We start from the raw sequence: 27,642 nt of genomic DNA, 5'->3' as shown, positions 1-27,642 counted from the left end.
CAGGACTGGGGGTGGGGGGGGGGATGAGAGGTGTATGTGTGAATGGAAGCAGCAGTCTCCAACAAAGAGAGAGAGAGAGAGAGAGAGAGAGAGAGAGAGAGAGAGAGAGAGAGAGAGAGAGAGAGAGAGAGAGAGAGAGAGAGAGAGAGACTGCCCCTCCTCTTTCCTGTAAGGTGTCACCAGACCAGAAGTACTGCCTCTATGGGGTCAGATAGCCCAAAGTCATGGGCAAAGCTAATACCCCCTATGCTCCCTCTCCATCAACTATTTACTGCCTGTAGTTCCTCAATAAGGGGTGGGGCCTAGGGATTCCTGTATAGATTGGCTAGAAAAAATTTTATACTTTTGTTTTTCTTGAACTTTTTTATCAATCAGCACTGTCCTTTTATTTATTATTGTTTGTTGTTCTAAGCATAACTTGATCAATTCCTTTATTACTCAAGCTCAACACACCAATTTATCTGTGTGTGTGTGTGTGTGTGTGTGTGTGTGAGAGAGAGAGAGAGAGAGAGAGAGAGAGAGAGAGAGAGAAAGAGAGAGAGAGTTCATGCACATATATGTCTTTGGATCTTTATGATATAGAAGACTAAATATAATGCATATTTTTACATAAGTTGTATATGTAATGGATTACCAGAAGACCTCCAAAGATTACTGATATTCTAGTGTATTGTGACTTTTTTTTAAATAAACATAAAGCTTTTTAGAAAACATTTAGTATGCTGGGTGTGGTGTCTCACACATTTAATCCCAATACTTGGGAAGTAGGCAGATCTGACTTGGAGTCTAACCTGGTCTTCAGAGTGAGTTCTTGGACAGCCAGAGTTAAACAGAAAAATCTGTTCTTGGAAAACAACAACAAAAACAAAAAGAAACCATTTAGTATGAGGGGTGCTGCTTATTTTAGTTGGCTATGTTGTGAATTAGTTGTGACTAGCTCATAGGATCTTGTTTTGAGTAGTATTTCCTTCTGACCAGTGGAGTAGCCTACAATGATGGTATTTTAAAGACATGTGGGCAGTTACTGTTCATTTGGTCCAGATGGCCTGTATCAATTCCCTTTCCTGGAAAGGAGAGAATGTTTTGTGGCCTCATTTGATTTCTTATGAAGCCTTCCTTAGTATTCATAGCAGCTTTTCAGAAAACTTTGGGCCAAAGTTCTTTGCACTTAGGAACACTAGTAGAGGGATTGGGTTAAGTGTTTTTATACACATTAAAAAAATAATACAGTTGCAAGTGATCATTCACTAGGTTATATAATACTTTCCCCTCCCAGGGGAAAAAGCTTTGAGTTCATAATACAAGGAGAAGTTGACCCTTTACGTTCCCTAGCCACTTACAGCTAAGATTGTGTTAGTGGTCGAGCTTGGTAGACAACACTTTTTTTTTTCTCATTTTTTTATTCAAGATTTCCATCTCCTCCCCCTTCCCTCCCCTCCCTTCCACCCATACCCCCACTCCACCCCTCTCCAAAGACAAAGAGCCATCAGGGTTCCCTTCACTATGTTAAGTCCAAGGTCCTCCCAGCTCCCCCTAAGTCCAGGAAGGTGAGCAACGAAACTGACAAGGCTCACAGTGAGCCCGTCCATGCTGTAGAGTTCATGACTCTAGAGGGGTTCCCAGGTGTCCAGGAACACTTTTTTTTTAAAATTTTAAGTTTTTGAGAATTTCATACATAAGTGTATTTACATCATTCTACCCTTTCTTTTCCAATTTATCCCATACCCTTCCCATATCCCCTCCTGAATTAGTGGCTTCTATACTTATTATTGTTACATGCCCCCCCGCCCCCAGCCTACTGAGTCCAGTCTGTGATACCTGTATGTGTGTGTGTTTAGGGCTGACCATGTAGGATTGGGAACCTATCAGAGAAGTGTTCTCTGAAATAAACTGATTCTCCCTCTCAGCAGCCACTGACTCCCTATAGTCTTCATTAGGGATAGGGGCTTATAAAATCTTACCTGCTCCGTGTTGGTTTGTCTGTGGGGTCTTGTGCAGGAGCCATATTGCTGATAGTTCATAGGTATGGTATCCTTATCATGGGTTAGACAATACTCTGAACAAAGGTTCATAGAGTCTTTAAAAACAGTGGTAGTCCATAATCAGCAAAAAGCACTCCTCTTTGGATTAGCACTTCAGTTGTAGCTGCTGGTTGTCAGTATGTATTATGATCATCTCAGCTGAATTTAAGTTTTCCTTTTCCGGAGTACAGGTAGGTATCTTGACTCCTAAAGCCCTTCCCATTTATACTATAAATCCTGAGCTGTCCTTATTGATAACCTTCAGCTTTCAGGTCTAGAATTTTCAGAATTTAGGCATTTGAAAAGTATTTTTTCCTTTTTTCTGGTTTTCTTTATAATTTAAAAATTATATATATTTTATTGGATGACTTACCAAAATTTTCATTTCTTCAAGGTGTTGACTTTAAGGTGAAAACGATTTCAGTGGATGGAAATAAGGCTAAACTTGCAATATGGGTAAGAATTTTCAAAATGTACCTTTTAAAATTTTATTTTTTTATGTGTATGTCTATATGCCATGTTTTACAGGAGATATAGAAGGTTATAAGTTGTCAGCTATGGATGTTGGCAGCCCAGTTTGAGTCCTCTAGAAGAGCTGTGTTTTAGTTAGATTTTTTTTTTTTTTTTTTTTTTTTTTTTTGCTGTGAAGAGAGGCCATGAGGCAATTCTTATAAAGGAAGACATTTAACTGGGGCTGGCTTACAGTTCAGAGGTTTAGCCTATTGTCATCACGGCAGGAAGCATGGCGGCATATAGGCAGACATGGTACTGGAGAAGGAGCTAAGAATTCTACATCCAGATCAATAGGCAGCAGGGTCCTCCTCCTCCTTCTCCTCCTCCTCCTTTTTTCTCACTCCTTCCCTGCTTTCTTCTTTCTCTCACTATAATACATTTTGTTTTATATATTTTATACCTTTTTTAAAAAGCATATCTTTAAAATCCCTTCTCTGAAACATGATACTCCTGTATCTCTCACATCATAATAACCTAGGAAGATTGAGTTTTACTCTTCCCTAACCTAGATTGCCTAGATGGATTCAGTCAGAATCTTCAGGGATTAGACATAAACATTCCCAGATAATTTGATTGTGTAGCTGAAGTTAAGAATCATGACTTTCAAAAAACTGTGTTTCATGTGTGATAAAATTCTTAAGCTTGTAATGGCAGAAAACCTTCACTTGTGTTTCTGTAGAGATGACCCAGTATTAATTGATTTTTATTTGGGTAATACTTACTAGTAAGTGTACATCATATTAATTTCTGAGTGTTTTTAGTAAGTTTTTTTTGACTTGCTTAAATATATTCAATAACATTGAAGATATGTTGTTTATAGTTTGCTTTACGTAGTAATAATTTATTGTCATTTCTAGGATACAGCTGGTCAAGAGAGGTTCAGAACATTAACTCCCAGCTACTACAGAGGTGCACAGGGAGTTATATTAGGTAAATGTTTTACTTTAATATATTGTATAAAATATTGTCCATTGAAATTTCTAATCTAGGAAGATCAGTATTTTAATTTTCTTTAGGACTGCTTTTTTATGTGTATGTGTTTATGTGTATGTGCTTATAAATTATAGAGAATTTATTTGATATTACTGAACATTAAAGTTAGCTTTTTCCAATTCTTTTTATGGAAATTTACAAAAGAGAAGATCATTATCTTTGGTTTTAAAAAATATGTTGATGAGGTCATAAATTAAAAATTAACCCACATTTGTCCTAGAGTATTACTGAAACTAGTCTTCATTTATCAGTAAATTAACACTTGCTTCAGACTGTAAACAGAGTATTTGTTAGTAAGTAGAATTTTTTAAATCAAAAATAGCACTAAACATCATTAAGAATTCATAATAAATCAAAATTTAAAACCAGAATATTTGGTTTTCAGAAAATCTGCTGAGAAGTTCATAGTCATTCTCCATTTGTGTATGTTATTTTTTAAGAGTAGCAAACAGTTTGAAACCAAACTCTTAATGATACAAGATGACACAAAACAAAAATAACAACAGAGGAAGCCACACAGGATCACTTTCACTCAATTTCTGTCTTAGTTAGGGTTCCTGTTGCTGTGCTCAAACACCATGACCAAAAGCAAGTTGGCAAGGAAAGGTTTCTTTGGTTTACTCCTCCACATTGTAGCTCATCATTGAAGGAAGCCAGGGCAGGAGCTCAAACAGGGCAGGAACCTGGAGGCAGGAGTTGATACAGAGGCCATGGAGAGGAGCTACTTACTGGTTTGCTCCTCATGACTTGCCAGCCTACTTTCAAGGTTTGGCACTACTCACAGTGGATAGAGTGTGTCTCCCCCCCCCCCCCCCAATATACTAAGGAAGAAAGTGACCTACAGCTGAACCTTTTATTTTATTTTATTTTATTTTATTTTTGGTTTTTTGAGGCAGGTTTTTCTGTAGCTTTGGCACCTGTCCTGAAACTAGCTCTTGTAGACCAGGCTGGTGTTGAACTCACAGAGAACCACCTGCCTCTGCCTCCCAAGTGCTGGGATTAAAGGCGTGTGCCACCATCGCCTGGCTACAACTGAATCTTATGGAGTTATTTTCTTAATTGAGATTCCCTCCTTTCAGATAATTGTAAATTGTGTCAAGTTGATATAAAACTAGCCAACACAAGAACTACACTTACATTTTTTTAAAGTTGCAAATTCTGATCCTTGTTAAAAAAAAGAGGTTCACAGATGTTTAAAGACATGTAATATTTTGATATCTTGTTAAGATTTAGATTAAGATGCTTTGCTTAGACAGACCTCAGCATTATCAAACTGTAGCTTTGTTGTAACTGATTGTCAGTTGCCACATAGGGTATAATGTTACTATGTGTGTTAGTGATTTAGTTTGTTCTAAGTGTTCACTAGTAAGCAGTGAAGAATTAACAAAAACCAGACTTGCTTATACACTGTTAACCTTTAGCGAGTATCAGAAATAAGTCATTGCTCTTATTTTGTGTGATTTTTAAATTAGTGGCTTTGCTTTTATTTCAGTTTATGATGTCACAAGAAGAGACACCTTTGTTAAACTGGATAATTGGTTAAATGAATTGGAAACATACTGTACAAGAAATGACATAGTAAACATGCTAGTTGGAAATAAAATTGATAAGGTAAAAAGCAGACACTTGACATTTGGGTAGCACTTTTTGGGGAGGGGTGAGGAGGAGAAATGAGATTTAAATACAGCACTTACTGCATGCTAAACACATGTTCTACCATGGAGCTTCATCCCAACTCTTTTTAATTTTGTCATGCTAACTTGTCCAGGCTGGTCCCAGAATTAAAATCTTCTTGGCCTTTGTCTTTGTTAGGGTTTCTATTGTAAAAAGACACCATGTCCATGGCAACTGTTAAAAAGGAAAACAGTTTAGAGGTTTAGTCTATTATTACAGTGGGAAGCATGGCAGCATGCAGGCAGACATCGTGCTGGAGAGGCAGCTAAGAGCTCTACATCTTGATCCACAAGCAACAGGAAGTGAACTGTCTACCACACTGGGTATAACTTGAGCATATGAGACCTCCAAGACCACTGTCACAGTGACACACTTCCTTCAACCAGGCCACACTTACTTCAACAAAGCCATAAACTAATAGTGCCATTTACTATGGGCCAAGCATCCAAACAAGTGAGTTTATGGGGGCTATACCTATTTAAACCATTCTACTCCCTGGCCCCCATAGGCATAGCAAAATGCATTTAGTTCAATTTCAAAAGTCCCCATAGTCTATCACAATCTCAACACTCTTTAAAAGTTCAGAGTCTCTTCTGAGATTCATGTAATCTCTTTAACTATAATCCCCTACAAAATCAAAATAAGAAAAACAGATCACATACTTCCAACACAGGATATACATTCCAAATGGGAGGATAATGAAATACTGGACCAAAGCAAGACCAAAAACCACCTGGGCAAACTCGAAATTACATTTCTACGTCTGATGTCAGAATGTCCTTCAGATCTCCAGCTCCTATCAGCATGTTGACTGCATCTTGGGCTGCTTCTACTGTGGTAGCAGTTCTCCTCAGCCGGTGTCCCATGCCTCTGAACCTTGAATATCCTGGGGACTCCGTGGCAATCCAAGCTTCATCTTCACAGCTTCAAGACACAGTGGCCTCTTTAGGCCTCCATGTAGGACATCCTTGCCATGTGCCTAGCCTCAGCAGCTTTCTTTAGTTACCAAAGAAGGTTCTATAACCTCTTCTGTCCTTGACGCTAAAGCCAGAACCTCTAGGCTGAAGCTACCCAGTTCTGCTGTTTGCTGGGGCTGGAACCTGGCACCCTCATTTATTTACATCTTTGTCAACTTTCTGGTTTTGATGGTTTCCTTCACTGCCTAAGCTTGGCTGTCCTGGAACTTGCTCTGTAGACTAGACTGGCCTTTGTCTCCTAAGTGCTATAATGAAAGGCATGTACTACCATGCCTTAACCCAAGTTGTTCTTTAATTCCTTTTCACAGTTTGTCGTCTTAGCTAGATGAGGTCTTGCTCTGAGGTCTCCAGTCCCTTTATTCCATTTAACATCAGGCTTTCCTTTAATCTGTTCATCTCCTTGAACACAGGACTTCATCCCACTTCTTGGTACTCCTTAAGTTGTACATTCTGTATTTTTCCTTTCTCAGCTTGCTTCTTTTCACTATAGCTCTTCATAGAGTGAACACCAAAGACAACATGACAGAGTCTATATTAGGCTGTGTTGAGATTTCCTCTGCCAGTGGAATTAATCCAAAACTTTACCTTCAGGCATACTTTTCGGACAAGGGCAAAACCCAGCCAGTTTCTTCACCTAAATATCATAAGACTAGTTTTTAGGCCATATACTAACATTCTTTTCCTCTGAAACCTCTTGAGCCAGACTCCCACAGTTCAGATCACCCACACCATCACTGTCTTCATGTTCCTACTAGGAAGGCTCATTTAAACCCCACTTAAAAATGTTCAACTGCTCTTCTAATCTATAATTCCAAAGTCCACATTCTTTCAAACAAAACGTGCTCTGGCCTATCACAGCAATACTCCAGTCCCTGGTACCAACTTCTTGGTTAGGATTTTTCTTGCTGTGAAGATACCATGACTGTGGCAACTGCTACAAAGGAAAACATTTAGTTGGGGCTGGCTTACAATTTAGAGGTTCAGTCCATTTTCATCATGGGAGGAAGTGTGGCAGCATGCAGACAGACATGGTGCTGGAGAGGTAGCTGAGAGTTCTACGTCTTGATCTGCAAGGAACAGTAAATGAACTGTCTACCACACTGGACATAACTTGAGCATATGAGATTTCCAGGACCACCCCCACAGTGACACACTTCCTTTAGCCAGGCTACACTTCCTTCAACAAGACCACTCCTTTTAATGCCACTCCTTATGGACCAAGCATTCAAACACATGAGTCTATGGGTGCCATCTCTATTCAAACCACCACAGCCTTCTAAGTAGTTGGGAATACAGTCACACCCCACCACCCACACAGACGGCTGGTAGCTTTTAAAATTTGTTGCTTTTATCTTTTAGGAAAATCGTGAAGTTGATAGAAATGAAGGTCTGAAATTTGCACGCAAACATTCTATGTTGTTCATAGGTAAGTATATAAGTGGATCTTTTCAGTCTTAAGGAAAAATTTTGAAATGGTAGTTTCGTTGAATTATTTCCTGAAAGAAACATAAAATATATGCAGTTCATTGTTGTCTAATGATATAAAATCTACTGTAGGATGAGATTCCTTTTCTTTTGGTTGAAATCATAGAATATAATTGAACTGTTCCCACTGGTATACAGGGCATTAGCACTCTAGGAGTTTGGTACTAATAGAAATGCATCATCCCAGGCTGTAACCCAGGTTTTTAATTGGAATCTGAATTTTAGTGGTATCCTTGTATAGTTTTATGCATATTAATATTTGAGGCACAAGGTTGGCAAGCTAGAACATGAATCACTTCCCTGTATAGTAAGTGCAGGCATGCTTATTAATTTATTCACTGCCTTTGACTGCTCTTGTAATACTTGAATGTTTGTAGCTCCCATCAGGCTATATGGCTCACAAAGCCAAAAATACTTAGTCTTTGGCTGCCTGCAGAAGTTTCTCAACTCTTTCTCTAGAAGAGTGGCCTGACTATACCTGAATTACCTCTGAACTTTCTCTCTGCTGTCATGGGACTGAAAGTTTCTTAATAGTGCTCAAGTTCAGGCTGGAGAATTAACTAAGCAGTTAAGAGCGCCTATTACTCTTTGAACAGATCCATGTTTGCTTTACAGCACCTACCTAGGTGACTCACAGATCCAGGGAGATCTTTTGGCTTCTGAAGGCACACAAGGTTACATGTGTGAACATAGGCACACACACAGTCATGTTTAAAAAAGAATTACCCACACTGATTCTGATATGTCAGCAACTTTAGGAATTAGTGATCGAGTTATCTTGTGTTATTCAAATACTCGGAACTTGCAGGTGGACTTGAACATTTACATAGACGGAAGCAGGATGATGTAAGTGGCTGGTTAGTTGCTGTTCTGAAGGGAATTGGATGCCACCTTTATTGTTGATTGGCTGCATGTCCCACATCTTCATGTATCAGTTCTCCCCACTTTTCCAAAGCATATAGCATTTGACAGACAGATGCTTTAGCTTGCATTCTAGTGTGGAAAAGCAGGTTTAAGTAGGAAGCAATGCTGTGAAGGAAAGAACGGAAGAGAGAATACTGGCATGGTGACATAGTTGATCAGAAATATCAGTGTACACATCTAGATGCTGAGACAGTAGTAGCAAGTATTTCTTTTTTTAAATTGATATTTATTGAGCTCTACATTTTTCTCAGCTCCCCTCCCTGTCTCTCCTCTCCCTCTTTCAACCCTCCCCCAAGGTCCCTCCAAGGTCCCCATGCTCCCAATTTACTCAGGAGATCTTGTCTTTTTCTACTTTCTACTTCCCATGTAGATTAGATCTATGTAAGTCTCTCTTATTGTCGTCATTGTTGTCTAAGTTCTCTGGGATTGTAGTTTGTAGCCTGGCTTTCTTTATGTTTAAAAACCACCTATGAATGAGTACATGTGATAATTGTCTTTCTGTGTGGGTTACCTCACTCAAAATGATGTTTTCTAGCTCCATCCATTTTCCTGCAAATTTCAAGATGTCGTTATTTTTTTCTGCTGTGTAGTACTCCATTGTGTAAATGTACCACATTTTCCTCATCTATTCTTTGGTCGAGGGGCATTTGGTTGTTTCCAGGTTCTGTCTATGACAAACAATGCTGCTATGAACATAGTTGAGCACATGTCCTTGTGGCACAATTGAGCATCCTTTGGATATATACCCAAAAGTGGTATTATTGGGTCTTGAGGTAGGTTGCTTCTTAATTTTCTGAGGAATCGCCACACTGACATCCAAAGGGGCTGTATCAGCTTACATTCCCACCAGCAATGCAGAAGTGTTCCCTTCCCCCACAACCTCTTCAGCATAAGTTGTCATTGATGTTTTTGATCTTGGCCGTTCTTATAGGTGTTAGATGGACTCTCTGAGTTGTTTTGATTTGCGTTTGTCTGGTGACTAAGGATGTTGAACATTTCCTTAAGTGTCTTTCAGCCATTTTAGATTCCTCTGTTGAGAGTTCTCTGTTTAGGTCTGTACTACATTTTTTTTTTTATTGGATTATGTGTTCTTTTGGTGTCCAATTTCTTGAGTTCTTTGTATATTTTGGAGATCAGACCTCTGTCTGTTGTGGGGTTAGTGAAGATCCTTTCCCATTCTGTAGGCTGTCGTTTTGTCTTGTTGACCATGTCCTTTGCTTTCCAGAAGCTTTTCAGTTTCAGGAGGCCCCATTTATTAATTGTTTTTTTTCTGTGTCTGTGCTGCTGGGGTTATATTAGGAAGTGGTCTCCTGTGCCAGTGCTTTCAAGTGTACTTCCCACTTTATCTTCTATAAGGTTCAGTGTGGCTGGCTTCATGTTGAGGTCTTTGATCCATTTGGACTTGAGTTTTGTGCATGGTGATAGATATGCATCTATTTTCATTCTTCTACATGTTGATATCCAGTTATGCCAGCAGCACTTGTTAAATATGTTTTCTTTTTTTCCACTTGGTATTTTTTGCTTCTTTGTCAAAAATCAGGTCTTTGAAGATGTATGGATTGATATCGGGTCTTCTATTCAGTTCCATTGGTCCTCCTGTCTGTTCTTATGCCAATACCAGGCTGTTTTCAGTACTGTAGCTCTGTAGTAGAGTTTGAAGTCAGGGATTGTGATGCCTCCAGAGGTTCTTTTATTGTACATGATTGTTTTGGGTATCCTGGGTTTTTTTGTTTTCCATATGAAGATGAGTACCATTCTTTCAAGGTCTTTGAAGAATTTTGCTGGGATTTTGCTGGGCATTCCATTGAATCTGTGTAGCAAGTAGTTCTAGACTTAAGGGCAGCATGGTATGTTTAAGAACAGGAAGGAAGCTTGTAGGTGGAGTTTAGCATGTATTTAGGATAAATAAGTTGTTAGAACATGGGATTAGACTTTAGAGTATGGTAACAAGATGAAATGCATTCTGTGTGCCATGGAATAGTTGCTACACTTCTAGAATTCCTTACATGTAGAGTATGGTCTATGAAGCGAAAGCAGGAAGCTGATTCTTCTCTTGCTGTGGCTCAGAGAAATTAAGCTGGTGGCATACTTAGTACTGTGGGTCTTGGAAAGTTGATAGCTGTGGGAGATACTCTGAATGTTAAAACTGACAGGATATGTGGAAAACTTGTATGAGGAGGCCAAGGAAAGAGAAGTTAAAGACAGCTACAGATTTTTAGCTTGACCAAGTGGGTTGTATTTCTGTTACTTGGTGTGGAGGATTGAAGTAAAGGAGATTTGGTGTGTGAAAGTAGGAATCAAGGATTTTACTTAAGACACAGGATGGCACAGTGTTCAGATATCCAGTAGACGTGCTAGTTGTTTAGGTGGCGTTTAAATGCTGCTATTGGTAAAATTGTTCTAAGAATGTGAATCCAAAAGGGCTGGGGATTGGCCTCTAGTATACTCTAATGAAGGGCCAGCAACAAGGCCATGATTGATGTGCCATTGAGACAGGAGGATTGCTAGGCATGTTGACTGTTCTGGGAGTCACAGGAGTGAAAGGAGGGAGGTGATACCAAATGCCAAGGATGTCAGGTGAGGTTAGTGTGCTCAACCTGACCAGAGGAGCCATGTTGATGGCTGTGAAAGGAATGCCATTAATGGGGTCATGGGAACAAAAGCCAGAGTAGACAGTGCTGCTGTCACATGCAGCACACCTTCTTACAGTTTCAGTTACCATGATCAGTCTTGTTCTGCAAACATGAAGAGCGAGATTTTATTATGCTCCATTTTAATAATTGCTTAATTTCATTAATAGTTATTGTTGATTATTTATTACTGTGCCCAATTTAAAATTTAAATTTTATTAAAGACTTGTACATGTAGGCTCATAGCAGTACCCTGGTACATGTGCCCCTTGGATGGGATTGGCAGCTACTAGTTGAGGAAAGCTTGTGTGGTGAGTTGGTGAAAGAAAGCAGCTTATGCAGACAACACTCTGGGATGATTTCCCTGGAGAATAGAGACACTGAGTGGCTCCCTGAAAGGTATATAGACTCTAGAACAAGTCTGTCTTGTTAATAAGATGGAAAATATTAACAGACATTTAGATTGAATTATAACATTAGAAAAAAAGAGTGCCTGAACCTTCAGTAAATGAGTAGGGTCCCTGGAGCTAGAGAAGGGGTGGTTTTGGCAGTAACATGGGCGGCTCACCTTTTCAGAGAGTAACAGGCCAGACAGGAAGCTTGTAAAACTTATTAGTTGGGTGAGCAGACAATCCTTGCCAAATTGTTTCTGTTGCCCCACTTTCAAACTTTTTCATGCTAGGTCAGCTGCTGGAGGTTTAGCTCAGTGGTAGAGCACACATGCCTATCTTTCACAAAGCGATAGATCCAATCCTCATTATTAAAAAACTGAAACAGACTCTAGAGCATCATCTGAGATAGAACAGTGAAGGAGGAGTGTAAGGAATCCTCAGGTAGTGAGAAAGACAGAGAAACACTCAGCTTAGAGGGCCCTGTGAGCACACATAAAACACGCTAGTGTGCTTGACTATTGACATTTCATCTAGTATGTGTCACTACATGGCTACACATTCAGAAAATCAAGCCAACCATTTTGGTTGGGGCATGGGTTTCCTTCTTTTAAAATAGTAATGCCATCTGATTTGGGGGCTTATTTGAAGAATTAATTGAAAACTTAAGAAGAAACTTAGACTGCTGTTTGAGTAGTGGCTTACAAAGTGTAGTTGCTTAGATCTCAGGGCTAAGCTGATACACTAGTGGGTAGAGTCTAAGTAGCTCTGTGTGTAGAGTGGAAGAAATTTATCAATTCTAAACCGGTGACAAGAAATGCTGATTTGATTGTTTATATCTTGTAGACTTCTATTTATGCCATATTGATTCTCCAGAAACAAATGAGAATGTCCAACAACAGTTATACTGTGATCCTTTTCCTTGAATTTTAGAGGCAAGTGCAAAAACCTGTGATGGTGTTCAGTGTGCCTTTGAGGAGCTTGTTGAAAAGATCATTCAGACACCTGGACTGTGGGAAAGTGAGAACCAGAACAAAGGAGTCAAGCTGTCACACAGGGAAGAGAGCCATGGAGGAGGAGCCTGTGGTGGTTACTGTTCTGTGCTATGAACTCTGGGCATTCTTTCTCTTGCATATTTGATCAGATAGTGATATCTTTCTGTATATAAACTGTTAACTGCTATTAGGGACCTTGCAGTTTGCACATAATTGTTTTTATCATGGCAGTGAGTATTTACAAGAAATCCCCTCATCGGCTTTCCCAGATGAAATGTTATGGTAAGCATGCACAGTTTGCAGTCTATAGGTTTTTTTTTTTTAATGTAACCTAAAATAGGTGTACCTTCATGAGTACATTTGATTTTATGATTTACATTTATCATGTCATTTTTTTAAAAAAATATCATCTAGGATGTGTTGCTATAAGTCTGCTTTTGTTCTCCTTTTTGCTTAAGTGCTCTGATCAATTACTGAATTACTTGGTATGCAGAACTAGAACCATGGGGAGGTAAGCAGGTATCATCAAGCCTATCCAGTTTCCCTTGAGGAATAATGAAGCATGATTCACAGCTTTTCTAGGATGTTTGAGAGTCTTAGTACTAAGTAAAATTCTCAGTTAAGAATGGAGCCCAGGCCAGTTCATAATTAAATCTCTTTTTGTTCTGATGGAGCTTCCAAAATAGTATTGATAAGTTAAAGCCGTTTGGAATTTTAATTTACTCCAGTAGTTAGCTCAGTTACCTGGAGCTTTAATTCATTGCACACATTGGGTTCTTGATCCTTGGAGCCATGTTTTAGTTACATGGCGTCTGGCAGGACGGCAGCAAGGCTTTCCCTCATTTGGGATTCAGAAGGACATGAACTGTATACTGTAACTCCTTTAATACTTCCTTCCACTTCTAAAACCCAACATCTTTCCCCATACCTGCTGGCAGTGTTTGTCCAGGTGCCGCAACTGTAGCTTGTGTAATGACTATCTGATCTTACGGCCTCCATAAATGGCTAATAACTATTCAAAAACCTATTTCTGTGTTTTGAAGGTGGGAGAGAAAATACTAAGTGATAATTTAAGAAAGGCCTATTGCTTCCAGATTCTGAATGTTGGGGAAATGCTATTGCAATGAGATTGTTGATAATTTACTGTAACAAGTAGCCAATAGTTTATTAAAAACCAACCTGTACAGAATAAACCTTTTCCACAGTATTCAGTTTTCTAAATCCTTGTTATAGTACAATGTATGTTTTTTCACTCATACACTATTTAATTTACATTGACCTTTGCTGTTTATGCTCCATAAGTAACAATGTACTTAGGCTGGTCACTGTATTATTCCTTATTAAGATTCTGATATTCATTTTTGCAGTTTATTCTCTATGTACAATGATAAATGATAAACATTTTTGTGTACCTTTGCAATATGTGTGTTAGTGGGTTTACTTCAGATTGGCTTTTTTCTGAACAGGGTGTTTCCATATGTGGAAACCACCTTACATTCTACTTCATTTATACTTGGCAGTCTACATGTGATTAGAGCTTTTATACATTCTGTATATTTTTATAAATATGAGACTTTTGCTTCTATAATGTTAGAGAAAGGTAGCTCACAGTACACTTATAATTTGGTCATGTTATTAAATTTTCGATTTATGTACATTTTGAATATGTCTTGACAAGACTTCTGTCTTATTCTTACTCCTTGAGTTATGTCATCTTTATTACCATTGGATTGTCGTCTAGATTTGATCAGAACTTGAGTATGAGTCACTTGAGTGTAACTTTTAACAGTTGATTATGGTGTATGGAGAGGTGGTTCATTGGACAGAGTACTTGCTGCACAAGCTCGAGGACTGGAGTTTGTTTCTCCAGAACTCACCTAAAATGCCAGGTGAGTAGCAACAACTGTAGCTCCAGCATTCAGAAGATGGAGACAGAGCCTCCAGAATCCAGCCAGTGAGCTAGAGTACTTACGTTGGCAAGCTTCAGGTTCAATTGAGAGAGACTTTGCTTCAATGAATAAAGTGGAGAGCAACTCAGGAAGCCTCAGCGTCAACTTCAGCCCTGTATATACATATGGACACACATGTGCACTCCAATACACTCAATTAAATTGCTTTTGATAGGTTTATTTTATAACTTTATATTGTTTGCTGTCTAGATGAATTTGTACAGGAACTGCATTTCTCCTTACTATCATCAGCAAGAGGACATGTGAATATAGTACTCAAGTTCTCTAATGTGGCTTTCATTTAACTGTATGGTTGAAAGATTAGTGTTTCATAGTGAAGGTTTTTGTGTTGTTTTTCATGGTTTTTTGTAGCATTGGAGCCTGTCCTGGAACTTGTTCTGTAAACCAGGCTGTCCTTGAATTTACACAGAGATCCGCCTGCCTCTGCCTCCCAAGTGCTGGAATTAAAGGTGTGTTCCACCATGGCCCAGCAATAGGGAAGATTTTGTAAGTGACCGCTTTAACACCTAAAATCAGTCACCTATATAATAGTTTTGCTGATTTGTTTTTAGAATTATTGGAAGTAGTCTCAAGCTCTTTGCAGATGCTATTAGAACATGGTCTTTTGAGTTTTAGGAGAACTAGCGTGGACTTAAAGAATTGAATTATCTTTTAGTTAGTGAGTAGTAGTGAGCATTTACTGAAGCTTTCTTGGTGCTTGGTGTCTTACATACTCAAGTATCTTTTAAGGCCTTAGAGTAACTTCATGGTATTTGTATTCCTGTTGTGCCCATTTTATCCTTTTTTTTTTTTTAAAAAAAAAAAAAAAAGTTTGCTGTGTAGTTTGTTTTTTTTTTTTTTGGTTTTTTTTTTTTTTTTTTTTTTTTTTTTTTTTAAGATCATCTCACTGTGTGTCCCAGAGAGACCTCATACTCTCAATCCCCTTGCTCTAGAGGTGTGGATTGTGTGTGTCCATCATATCTGGCTGTGTCTGTTTTAATGAGGAAGGTGATCAAACAGGTATTTGAAACAACTTCTCTAAGGTCCCTGGTACTCAGTGATGCAGTTGGACTCCTGTCCATGAGTTTTCACTATCGCACCTGAACTCTTGGTCTCCTCATTGGTGAGTTACTAGCAGCTTAACACAGCAAAGCTGGTGTGCCCATATTCCTTCACATTCCATGCGGCTATATGTTGTAGAAATATTTCAGTAATGTTATCCATAGAGTGAATCCCATAGATAGAGCCCTATCCCTAGAGTCATTGGTCTAAAGATCCAGGCAGCAAAGAATGCAAAATAAAGATTCAAGACTTAGGAAAGGTACAAAAACTTATGGCACCAGAACTCTTTATTGGACATAAAAAAGAAATTTGGTCTGGAAGTGGTCTTTTGCTTAAAATCAAAATGGGGTGGGTGGGGATATTTCAAGAATGAGTTGTCATGCATAGATTCATTCTAGTTAAATGCAACAGAGTTAAATTTGATTGTGGACTGCACACCCAAGAGTCATAGTTGTCTCCTTGGTGTGAGACTGAAGTATTCCTTTGCACCAGTGGTTGACTGTCTGGTGCTAACTCAGACTCATTCAGATCCACATTATGTTTGAAGTATGGTTTGGGTGCTTGTTTTTTCTGAGTATTTACTAAGGGTCTTAAGAAAAAAATAGGCATTATGGTTTAGAAGTCTTCATATTCAGGTGTCAGGCTTTTACTGTTATTTCTTGAATCTACTTTCCGAGCGATAGCAAGTTTTTGGTTTGTTTTTTTGTCCTGCTATTCCATTGCTGGGATAAGGCACCATGACCAAGGCAGCACATAGCAAAAGATAGCATTTGATTATTGTGCACAATTTTAGAGGGTTAGTTTATGATTATCATGGCAGAAACAGGCATGGCACTGGAGAAGTAGCTGAGAGCTTTACATACTGATCGGCAGGCAACAGGCATAGAAAGTGACAGTTGACCTGGTATAGGCTTTTGAAACCTCCAAGTTCACCCTCTAACAAGACCACTCCTAATCCTTCGCAAGGATAGTTCCACCAGCCTGGTGCTAAGCCATTCAAGTATTTGAGCCTGTGAGGGCCATTCTCATTCAAACTACCATTTTTCTTTCTTATTCAGCCTGATAAATGATAACATCTTTGTATGAACTTCTTTGATTACGAGGGAGGTTGAATACTCTCTAATTGGATATTTCTATTATGTTAAGCTCTTATTCATGTATTTTGTGGTTACTAATCAGCATACTTCTTTCTCTCCCCAGCATATACCACCATCACCTACCTTTTCTCTGACTAACTCACCTTGCAAATAATCATTCCTGTGTTTGGGAGGCATTCCTGTACCCTTGGCCATCTGGATTGGCCCTATTACTCTTCAACTGTCTTCTTCTCCAGTAGTAATAACATAGGATGGATCTGAATTCCATGACTGCCAAGATACAGGAGATATGTAGGCTAGGTTGACCTGACACTCAGAAATGTATACTGCCTCCACCTCGTTAGTGCTAGGATTAAAGGTATGTACCTCTCCCTACTGAGTACTGCATAAAATTTTTAACCCCAAAATGTGAGTATTTTAATACATTTTTAAAGATGAATTCAAATTGGAATGTGTACTTTCATACTAATGATGAGGAAATTTACAGTTTATTTTTGTTTATGCTATATGTATGTGTTCATATATGCATGCATGTATGTCTAGAGGCCAGAGGTTGAAAGCAGGTGTCTTTCTCAATCTCTTTCCATGTTATTTTTTGACGCAGCATCTCTGAATGAATCTGATGGTCATTAATTCACTGTATTCCACATTAAATTGCAAAGTGTCCAGTCTATCCAGTATCGCTGCCTGGGGGGCCAGCCTCCAGCAACACAGGGCTTAAAGGGAACATAGCATTGGAGCATACTAGACTTCTCTCCATCAAGAGTCACCTTTTGGGGGTGACTTCTGCGATCCTAGCCACGGCAGGTTCATACATTCCATGATAGGGACGTGAGGATTAGAAATGTTAGGTAGGAGGAACAGAGATTAGAAAGAAACACAAGACAGGATAGAAATGAGAGGGCAACTCAGCGATTACTGAATGCCGATTCTTTGTTCTGAGTCCTGAGTTTGCCCACCTGTGTTTAGTTTTCCATACACTTTTATGCCCCGATACAAAAGGGGGAAAGGAGGCAAAACTGCTTTAGCATGATACAAAGGACAACGAGAACAGTGTTTGCTCTGTTACTTAAGACATCAGGTCATTAATTCCTGAGTAAAGTATTTGATGCTTAAAGTAGTGAAAACACCCTAGAGCAAGTATCCTGCAGGCAAACCTCCTATTTCAAAAGAAGGAGCAGCCGTATGCTTGAATTCTCTGACCTTTGGTCAGGGTGTACCTCTATGGGCCATCCCAATATCCAGAACGTCAAACAGCCACACTCTAGGTCAGGGTATGTAGTCACACATGTCAACAACCTCCAGAGCAAAATAAGCTTAAACTCTCTTATTCACCTTCAGGCAAGGTGGAATAGGCTCACATTTTTGGGCCTCTATATCTGTCTGAGGGGATTAGGGGAAAAGACAAAGTGAGTGATTATAATGAGTACAGGTAAAAACATGTTTTTCATCTCCCTTACATGATTAAAAGCAGTCACCCCAACAGCTCACACACATTTACATCTTAGTAACCTGTTACAGATGAACAGAACATGAGCAAGCAGAGAGCATTTTTGTTTTCTCAGCCAACTCTTGTTGGCAGGCTGTATACTATGGTTACAAAGAAAGAATCATTTTATTATTTATCTTGAAAGGTAATGTTATAAGGAGTCTTAAAGGGATCACAAACCTAAATTTTCTACATAAAACACAGCCAGCTGTACTTTAAATTTTTAGGATGCATACCTATTCATCAATAGTTTCCTATAGTAGGATATTGAGGGCAGGAATGGGTACAAAAAATTAATCACATTTGATCATCAGCCAACCCTAGCAACAAAGTATGTGAGTAACAGTTGGGTTGCTTTGTATATTTTACCTCAACTCTGTCCTGGTGAACTTTATATTGATTCCTGGGATTTTCCATTTCAAAGCTATTATCAAAACATCTGATCTAACCTGAATTTATGTTAAGGCTTTGTTTCAGCTAATGATGCACACTGAAACCTGTGACTGTGCCTTTCAGCATTAAGATTAAAGGAATTTGAGCCATCTTGGCTCCTGGGACTCAACTGTTTTTCTTAATAATTAACTTGAGTTATGATCTTGCATCTCTTTAGGTGAAACTCAGGCTCCAGCTGTGTAACATTCCCATTTATTTATTTATTTATTTGTTTGTTTTGTTTTTTCAAGTTAGGGTTTCTCAGTGTTACAGTCCTAGCTGTCTTGGAACTAGCTCTTGTGGATCAGGTTGGCCTTGAACTCAAAGAGATCCACCTGCCTCTGCCTCCTGAGTGCTGGGATTAAAGGTGTGCACCTCCACCACCACCCTGCAAGATTAAAGGAATTTGAGCTAGTCTCGCTCTGGGGACTTAATTGTTTTCCTTAATCATTAACTTGAGCTATGATCTAAGCAGCTCTTTAGGTGAAACTCATAGGCCCCCGCTGTGTAACATTTACTTATATTTATTTTTATTCATCAAAACTCTGTATATGTTAACATTTTTATTATATTATTAGACAGTACACCTTAGGGAAGAATCATCTTCATAACAATCCACAGGTAAAAATGCCCAGAAGAACAGGGATGTTTCCTAAGATAAACACATCACATCATAGTGGGCATCTCCCCACACCCATTTACACCATACCATATATGAGAGAAAGCTAGCAGCAGCAAACATGTAAAGGCACAATAGGAGCAAAAGACATTCTGGGATATGGGGTCTCCGGGCCTTGCCTAACTGACATCCATCCATTAGGGAGTTTCCTCCTGGTGGGCTGGCACCTTGAACTTCAGTTACCACCTGCTGCTCCTCTGTCACTGCCACTGGTAGTTACTTAACTATAAATAAATACTTAACCATGAATAAATATTAGCACTATTTTTCAATAAATAGAGGGATAGAGAGTATCTTGTGTCTGCAGAGGATAAGATTCTAAGGTAGTTAAAACTTGACTGAGATATATTTTAAAGGCACTTGGATGTGTTTTAACATGTGATGTCTACTACTAAGTGCTCTCAAAATCAATGTCTATGACATTCCTAGTATCAAACATTGCTTTTTCATTTTGTTTGATTTCTCTTTCCCCCTGCCTCCACTATACCTGGCATGACCAGAGCTTTCTGTCTAGATTTTGTCTTTATGGAACTGTGGTGTTTTGTTTTGTTTTGTTTTGTTTTTTGAGACAGGATTTTTCCTGAAGAGATGGTGCCCACAGTGGTCCTCCTATCTCAGGTCTCCAGTGTGCTGAGATTTCAGGAATCCGCTTTACCTGGCCATTTTCTGCATTTTTCACCAATGTATTTTCAGCTTCCTTTTTCTTCTCTTTCATTTTCCTTTTCCAATTTGCATAACCTGTATAAATATTACAGCATGTTTATGTTTTTCATGGACTTCACTAGTATAATTTCTTCTTCAAGCACTTTGACTTTTTCTGTTGCATGTGTATGCCTGCTCATGTATGTGGTTGTCCTGTGTTCATGTGCTTGTAGGAGTCAGAGGACAGTCTTCATTGTCGGTTTTCAGCTGCTTTCCTTCTCTTTGAGACAGGGTCTCATTGACTTAGAACTTTGACAAGTAGTTTCTGTCTCCACAGCATTGAGATTACAAGTGTGTGCAGGTTTTTGTATGGGTTCTGGAGAGCTTGCAAAGTATTTTACCAACTGAGGCATTAATGCAATGCCCTTTAATGTATGTTTGACATGTACTTGGGAAAGCCTTGTGCTTGGTTGTGCTTTCTATTATAGATCTGTAATTAAAGAAAAAACTCCAACCAAAAAAAAATTCCTCTTTTTTTGTGGACAGAGGTAGTCAGTCACCTTTATTGTTTCTGAATTTCTCTTAAGAAGGCAACTCTGGGCTGGAAAAATAGAGGGTAAAGGTGTTTACCACTAAGCATGCAACCCAAGTTCAATTCTCAGGACCTACAGAATGGGAGAACCAACTCCCCCAGCTGTCCTCTATACAGGCACCATGTTGAACTCATAAATAAATAAAGTTTTAAAAGGGCAATCTCATCCCAGAAGTATACAAATACGAATTTGCTTTTATTATTTCATAGTTATTTACTGGTTTTTGTGTCTATTTCAAAGGTATTAATGTACTTGGAATTTGTGTTGTTTTTATGTTTTTGTCCAATCTGATAACCATGCCGTAAAATATATTATCTTTGAAATACGATAATGCATTGATTTATTCAGCAAAGGTTTATTTCATTCTTTTAGTTTGCCTGGCTTAGTGAAAACAAATTGTATTATGTGGAAACAACAATAATGGGTAGGAGAAAATTCCACATAGAGTCTCAATTAAGCTTTCTCTGAGCAAATGACATTTGAGCTGAGGCTGTAATAATCATAAATCTGGGAGAGAAGCATTCGGGGAAGAGGGACTGAGTTAAGAAAATGTCAGGATAGGTCCAGCTTGAGATCCCAGGGAATAAGAAGGCTGTGTATGAAGCTTAGAAGTGAACAGGAATTAGACCATATGGACTTCATAAACCAGGTAGAGTTTGGTTCCCATACAGAAGGGTTTTGACACAATTTGGGATGGTCAGTTGAACATTTGAGAGTTTATCCTTTAAGAGAAGGTCAAAATGGTGATTAGGTGATGCATGGCAGCCATCTCCATCCTTAGGCTTTTTATTCTCAAGAAGACTGTATGTCTTGTATTGCTGCAGGGCAATGGAATCTCATATCCAATTCTACAATGTGAAAAATATCCTGCAGGAAGGAGAGGCCAGCATGTTGCCTTATAGGGGTCACTCCTTTTAGAGAAATGAAACTTCCTATTCATAGGATTACCTGGAGCATAGCCACCTAGCCACATTTAATTATAAAGGAAGCCAGGGAATGTAGGTTGAGCATATTGCTACCTCTAGTGACATCTAAGTTCTATGAGGGGCCAATGAGATGACTCTGTGGGTAAAAACACTTGCTGCCTGGCCTGGTGACCTAGGACTCACACAGAAAGAATTGACTCCTAAAAGTGTCCTCTGTCTTCTCCATGGGTGTGGTGACATGCATACACAATAAATGTAAAGGCATTCTGTGAGAATAGATGACTGGGAAGATGCTTAGCTAGCTGTGTCATGGAATATGATCTGGTACTTGTTTCCAAAACTGCCTAAGTGATGTGTGGTTGCAGGAGTGGAAGCAAAGACCTGAAAGTTTCTCAGGGGTGACTAAGGAGTTGCTCCTGTAATCCAGTAGAAGAGAACACTTGAAGGGCAACCAGAGGTGAAAGTAGCCAACAGTAGAGGAAGGTTAACAGCTTGGGTGATATTTCCAAAGTGCTGTCCACAAGAAATTATGGAATTGTTAAAAAAAACCCTTTGTCATGACATTAGAATGACATTTTCCTTGTTAAAAAAAGACACACACACACACACACACACACACACACACACACACAAACCCATAGAGAAACCCTGGCACCAGGAAGTCAATAACTCACCCACATCTTCACAGGTGACTCACAGCCAGCACTGTGGCTCCAGAAACTACTGGTCCCTGGCTCCTGAAAGGGGAGACACAAGAGCAGAAGGGTTTGAATTTGGAAATATCAAAGCATTTGTGGAAGACGGAATTGTAGATGGAAGGGTAATTGTTTTAGAAAATACTGAGATGGCTAGTGTGTTGACGGGAAGGCTCTGGTAGAGTGAGAAAATGAAGCTAAGAAAGCACATGTGTAGAAACAAAAATTTCTGGTTGCTGGGTCCAGGGCTGAGGGCCTGTAATGAATAAATCTTTAGAAAGCTTTAAAAATCTTTAGCAGATGGAAGATATTGGTGAGTGGTAGAGTAGGTAGCCTATGCTAAGAGCTAGGTTCAGTCTCCAGTACTGAAAGAGTAGATACATGGAATCGCATGGCATATGATTGTTGAGGCATGATATAAATGCCTCCCACAAGCTTGTGTATTTGCATATGTGGTTGGCCCCTAGCAGTTGGTGCAGGTTATGGAATTCTCTGGGTTAGGGCCTGCCGGGTGAAGCTGGGTTAGTGGAGTTGGTCTTTGAGGATTACAGTCTAGCACAACTTCAGTCTGGTTCTCTTGGACTTGTTCATCAAGATCTGAAAACTTGCTGCTATACACACATCCATGGAGCTGGTCCTGTCACCACACTTTCTCTGAGGTGATGTTCTCAACCATCCAACTATAGGTCAAAGTTCATTCTGCTTCCTTACCTTGCTTCTGTCATGGAACTTTGTTGCAGTGACGAGAAAAGTAATGAACACAGTAACATTTAAAGATAAGTCCTTATTACTTAGCACAAGCCCTTGAGAACCATCCAAGATGTGTGTATCAACAGTATTGTTGCTTATATAACTTGTTTATTGTTATCATATTTTTTAAATAGTAGAAGCATCTGAACAATATTTTCCTTAGTCTAGTTTACCTCTGAAACAGGTCTTGTAAGGTCCAGACTATCCTTGAACTCTCATGCTTACTTCCCCCAAGGTTCTGGGATTATAGGCACACCTCTCTGCACCCCGTCCCAAACACTTTAGTGTCTAATATTTTTTTAATCATAGTATCAGTTTTAATTATATTTATGAGTGAGAACTGTTTTGAAGAGTGAATCTAATTTCATGTTTAAGAAATTTATGTTCCTTGGAGTTGTTTTTCATACTGTAAATTTACAGTTTATAATTGTTATAGTTACAGAATATGAAACATGAAACCTACATACTTTTGGTAACTATTAAGGATTTCTTGGCTAAGAACTTGATTTGACTTCTGGTTTTTTTTGGCTAACTTATTTATTTTTTGTGTCATTATTTACTTTGCATAGAGCAGCCAAGGTCAAGAGTAGTTCATTTAGCATGCTTGTGTATGTGTGTCTTAATTACAGTTTCTGTTGCTATGATAAAAGACCATGACCAAAAGGAGCTTAGGGAGGAAAGGGTTTTTTTTTCTTCAGCTTACAGCTACTAGCTTTGTGTTACTAAGGAGTGGAAAAATATACCGATTCTTTTATTGTTTATATCTTTATCATAGTCTAGTTTAGATACTTAGATTGTGTACATGTGTGATCTAATGGTAATACTGAAACTGTTCTGTTTTATTGCTTTTTAGTATAATTTTCTTTATAAAATGTATAACTAATATATATATATATATAAGTATATATATATATATATAAATGCAATATGAAGACCAACTATTGAAGTCCTGCTTGGACTGTGGGGATGTGTGCAAGTGTATGACTCGTGTGTGCTGTGACTCCCTTTGAAGGCTTCTTAAATTTCTGTATAAACTAGCCTTGATAATTAAATTTAAAATAAATGTTGATTTTTCTCTCCCACCTTTTGAAACATTTATGAAGGAGAAGCAAAATATAAACCCAGGCAGTTAGATTTGTTTTCAAGCTCTACTGCATTTCTTATGTTAAGTTGAAGCAAAGGCCGGGAAGAAAATTACAACTCAGATTTATAATGGAGTTAACAGGGGAGTGGACCCGGGTGCAATATTCGAAGAGAAAATAGAACAGCTGGTAAAAGCTCCACTCGGCTCTCCATTGAGAATGTCATCGGTGAAAAACACATCTTTTCCTCTGATATTGCTGTGGATCCCACCTCACAGTTTGGCACTTCTGCAGGGAAAGACAAGCTTCTGCTGTCAGGATGTTGTAGAGAAGATGGTCAGGAAGCCTCAGAATCAGTCTTAATTTGCTGTTCTCCAACAGGGAAGCTTAGGTACAATCTTTGTAAAGTGTGTTAAGGCAAACTGCAGCGTGTCCTGTCAGGATGTTTTTCTGTGCAGTCAGGAGCAGGGTTTGGCTGACGTTATGTCTAAATCTAGGTAATGATCCCTAACCTCAGTTATCCAAGAGGAAACTATGTTTTATTCCTTTCCCCTGCATGTATTATGTGGCTGTCGAGAGTAGAGTGTATGTTTAAATTTATGTAGCAATACACAGAAACAAAGGTTGACTTTGTGACTTTAAAGGGAAATCATACACCAAGATGATTTCTTTCTTGTTGGTCTTTCTAGAGTGTCATGGTCATGAACTCTATTTTCTCAATAAAAGAAAAGGGGCAAGGGCTAGGGCTGTCACTCCGCAGGTAAAGGGCTTTCCATAGAAGCATGAAGGCCTGAGTTGGGCATGGTAGCTCCTGCTCATAATTCCAGCACTGGTACAGAGACAGGCTTACTGGGGTCCACTGGCCAGCCAGCCAGCCTAATCACCAGATTCCATGCTAATGAAAGACCCTGTAGCAAAGGCAAGGGTGGCTGACCTCTGGTCTCCATATGCACACACATGTTCGGGAACGTGTACTACCTTGCACCCACATACACTCACAGGAGGAAAAAGGAAGGGTTAGTGTGAGGCAGAATTCTTTTTAAAGGACCTCCTTTTGTTGTCCAGGAGGTGGCGGCAGCTGTCCATAATCCGAGCGAGCCCAGGGTAAAGGCCAAGTTCAAAGCAGCCCAAGATGCTGTCTAACTGAGAATTTTTACAAGTGCATGCTTGCTTTTGCCAAATTTCGTCTGTGGCTCTGTTGTTTTTCTTTTTGGTGAAGTCCATCTATGGACTTCTGTTAGCACTGGGCCTTTCTGTTCCACAGTGGCTTGTTTATGCTGAAGTCAGTAGACAGGCATCTAAAGAGATCATTCACTTGGAGGAAGCACATTAACCTTGCATTTTGGAGGAGGGACTGACTCACATTTTGTGGTGCATGATTAGTGTTTCTCTGTTTGTTTAGGGTTTGGGTTTTGGTTTGGTGAGCCACTGAGTTTATTTAGGATTGCTTATAGAAGCACAGACAACTTAGAAGTTTTGGAGGACTCAGTAGAGGCATCCCCAAGAAAATGAGGGTTCCACCAGGATTTTGTAAAACAGAGTTACTTTAAGAGTTTAAAATATTTCACTCATCCATTAAATCCATCTTTAAAGATTAAAAATGAGATTATACCAGACTTCTTTTTGTGAGAGGAGACCAACTTTTCTGGGTACACTTAAAGCATTTTAAAAATTCGGTTTCATATTCCACCAAATTTTTAAATGAATTGTTAGATGATTTTGACGCCAATGTATTGAATATATTTCATGCTAACAAGCTTCCTTCTCCAAATGTTTCAGACTCAGACAATTCTGCTTTGTGTGCCTCATCAGATTTTGACAGCATCCTCATTCCTCTTCCTTTCTTTGCTATTGACTGCTTCTGAGCAGTGATGGCATTCTTAGTGTGAACATGTTTCTGTGTTAGAATCTGTTTAGAAAACCCAGAAGTCTTTTCAGCTAACATTCTACACCTACACTTCTTTTTCTGTTTTTGAGACAGGGTCTCACTATATAGCTCTGGCTAGCCTGGAACTAACTATGTAGATCAGGCTAATCCAGATAGCCTACCTACAGATAAGTCTGCTTCTGCAGTGATTAAAGGCGCGTACCACCAAGTCTGATGCCCCTCTAGCATCCTTTATCACACTTGCCAAAGAATAGGATTAAACTGTCTTGGATGAAAAAAATTTAAAAATAGAAAAAAATCTTGGTTTTGTTGATAAAGTTTACATTGTATTGCTGATATTTCTACCCTTTAGTTATTCTTCAGCAATGAATAGTTACAAAACCCACTCCTCACTTGTTTTTTTTTATCACAAAAAAGAAAAATAAGACTACAAGAGCAGTCTCCACCCTAGCTCCAGCAGTGTGATGCATTTGTTATAATTGGAGTGAGCTACACCCCACACTGGCACATCCTTATCTATCAAGTTTCACAGTTTTCATTAGGCTTTGATTTCAATGGTGCACTTCTGTGTGCTTTGGGAAGTGTTTAATGGTACCTGACTGTCACTGTAGCAATCATACGGTACAATTGCACTATCCTGAATGTTCTCCATTCCACTCTCTGCCTCCACACCTGGCAGCCATGGGTATTGTTAATGTGCCCTGGGATAGTGGCGGTATTGTGTTTTCATATTGGCCTCTTTCGCTGGGTAGTCTGTCCTTAAGGTCTCTGTATCTTTTCTCTGCATATCATATTCAATCCTCCAGCTATACCACGTCTTATGTATCTGCTTACCTGCAAAAGAGTATCTGGTGCTCCCAGATTCTAACATACATGAATGAAGCCATTTGCGTAGTCATGCTTTTAATTCATTTGGAGAAACACTAGACATGATCAAACTGTCATCCTACTCGCTGGGCATTTTGTTTTCTCATGGAATGAAGGAGACTAGAATTCTTGCTCTTCATTCTTGCCAGACTATAGTGTCAGTGCTTCGCCTAATGGCTAGTCTAGTGGGTGTGTAGTGCTGTCTTATTTTTGTTTAAATTTACAGTTTTCCAAAGCATGGGGTATGCTTAGAGCAGGTGCCCTGGAGAATGTCTTCTCTGTTCACAGAACACCCAAGAGGAATCTGGACCATCATAAGGAGAGCACAGCACTGTGTCCTCTCTGTGACTTGATGCCCTACATGTGAAAGAAGAAAGAAGAAAAAAAGACACTTCTGTTGACCATGTTTTTCTTTGCCTATTTGTGTATACTACTGTCTTTGAGTCATTTTTTCACTTGTATTGTTTACTTATTATTGAGTTGTAACAGTTCTTTGCAGATTTTTTAATAACACTTCTTTAAGTATTTTTCATGCAATTTTTCTCCCATTCTGGGGCTTGTCTTTCCATTGTCTTGACTGTTTCTTTTGCAGGAAGAAAAACTTAACCTTAACAAAGTTTAGAATATTCTTTTTCATGAGCTATCATTTGTGTTCTATCAAAAGTCATTTGGATTTCTTCCATGATTTCTTTAGAAGTTTCCTATCTTCTAGGTCTGTAATTCATTTTCAGTTAACTTTTCTTAAGATATCAGGTCTATGGTCTTATTGTAGCATATTATACTGTGTTCAGTTGCTGTCCGTGGGAGGCTTGCTCTTTTCTGAGGGAAGATAGTGGGGCCATGGGTCTGGGGGAGAGGAGAGATACGAGGGAAGACTGAGAGTAGGGAAG

At 39.0% G+C, this 27,642-nt stretch overlaps 1 protein-coding gene and 1 non-coding gene across 2 annotated transcripts in view; both read left to right on the top strand.

Annotated features, from left to right (window-relative positions):
• Positions 1-14,265, top strand: part of Rab18 (RAB18, member RAS oncogene family) — a 35,093-nt gene extending 20,828 nt beyond the window's left edge. Inside the window, exons 3-7 of the mRNA XM_038335164.2 lie at positions 2,416-2,477; positions 3,392-3,464; positions 5,020-5,138; positions 7,538-7,604; positions 12,540-14,265. Coding sequence (XP_038191092.1) covers positions 2,416-2,477; positions 3,392-3,464; positions 5,020-5,138; positions 7,538-7,604; positions 12,540-12,715 — 497 coding nt within the window. The 3' untranslated portion in view covers positions 12,716-14,265. The remainder of the gene's footprint in view (positions 1-2,415; positions 2,478-3,391; positions 3,465-5,019; positions 5,139-7,537; positions 7,605-12,539) is intronic.
• A 12,726-nt stretch (positions 14,266-26,991) lies between these two features.
• Positions 26,992-27,117, top strand: LOC119818168. The gene has a single exon (XR_005286072.1). It is a non-coding gene; the product is annotated as a small nucleolar RNA SNORA11 (small nucleolar RNA).
• The last annotated feature ends 525 nt before the right edge of the window (positions 27,118-27,642 follow it).

Source organism: Arvicola amphibius, chromosome 6, assembly GCF_903992535.2.
Source record: "Arvicola amphibius chromosome 6, mArvAmp1.2, whole genome shotgun sequence".
Lineage (NCBI taxonomy): Eukaryota > Metazoa > Chordata > Mammalia > Rodentia > Cricetidae > Arvicola > Arvicola amphibius.
The sequence above is the reverse complement of the archived record's forward strand: the minus strand, read 5'-3'. Positions and strand labels throughout refer to the sequence as shown.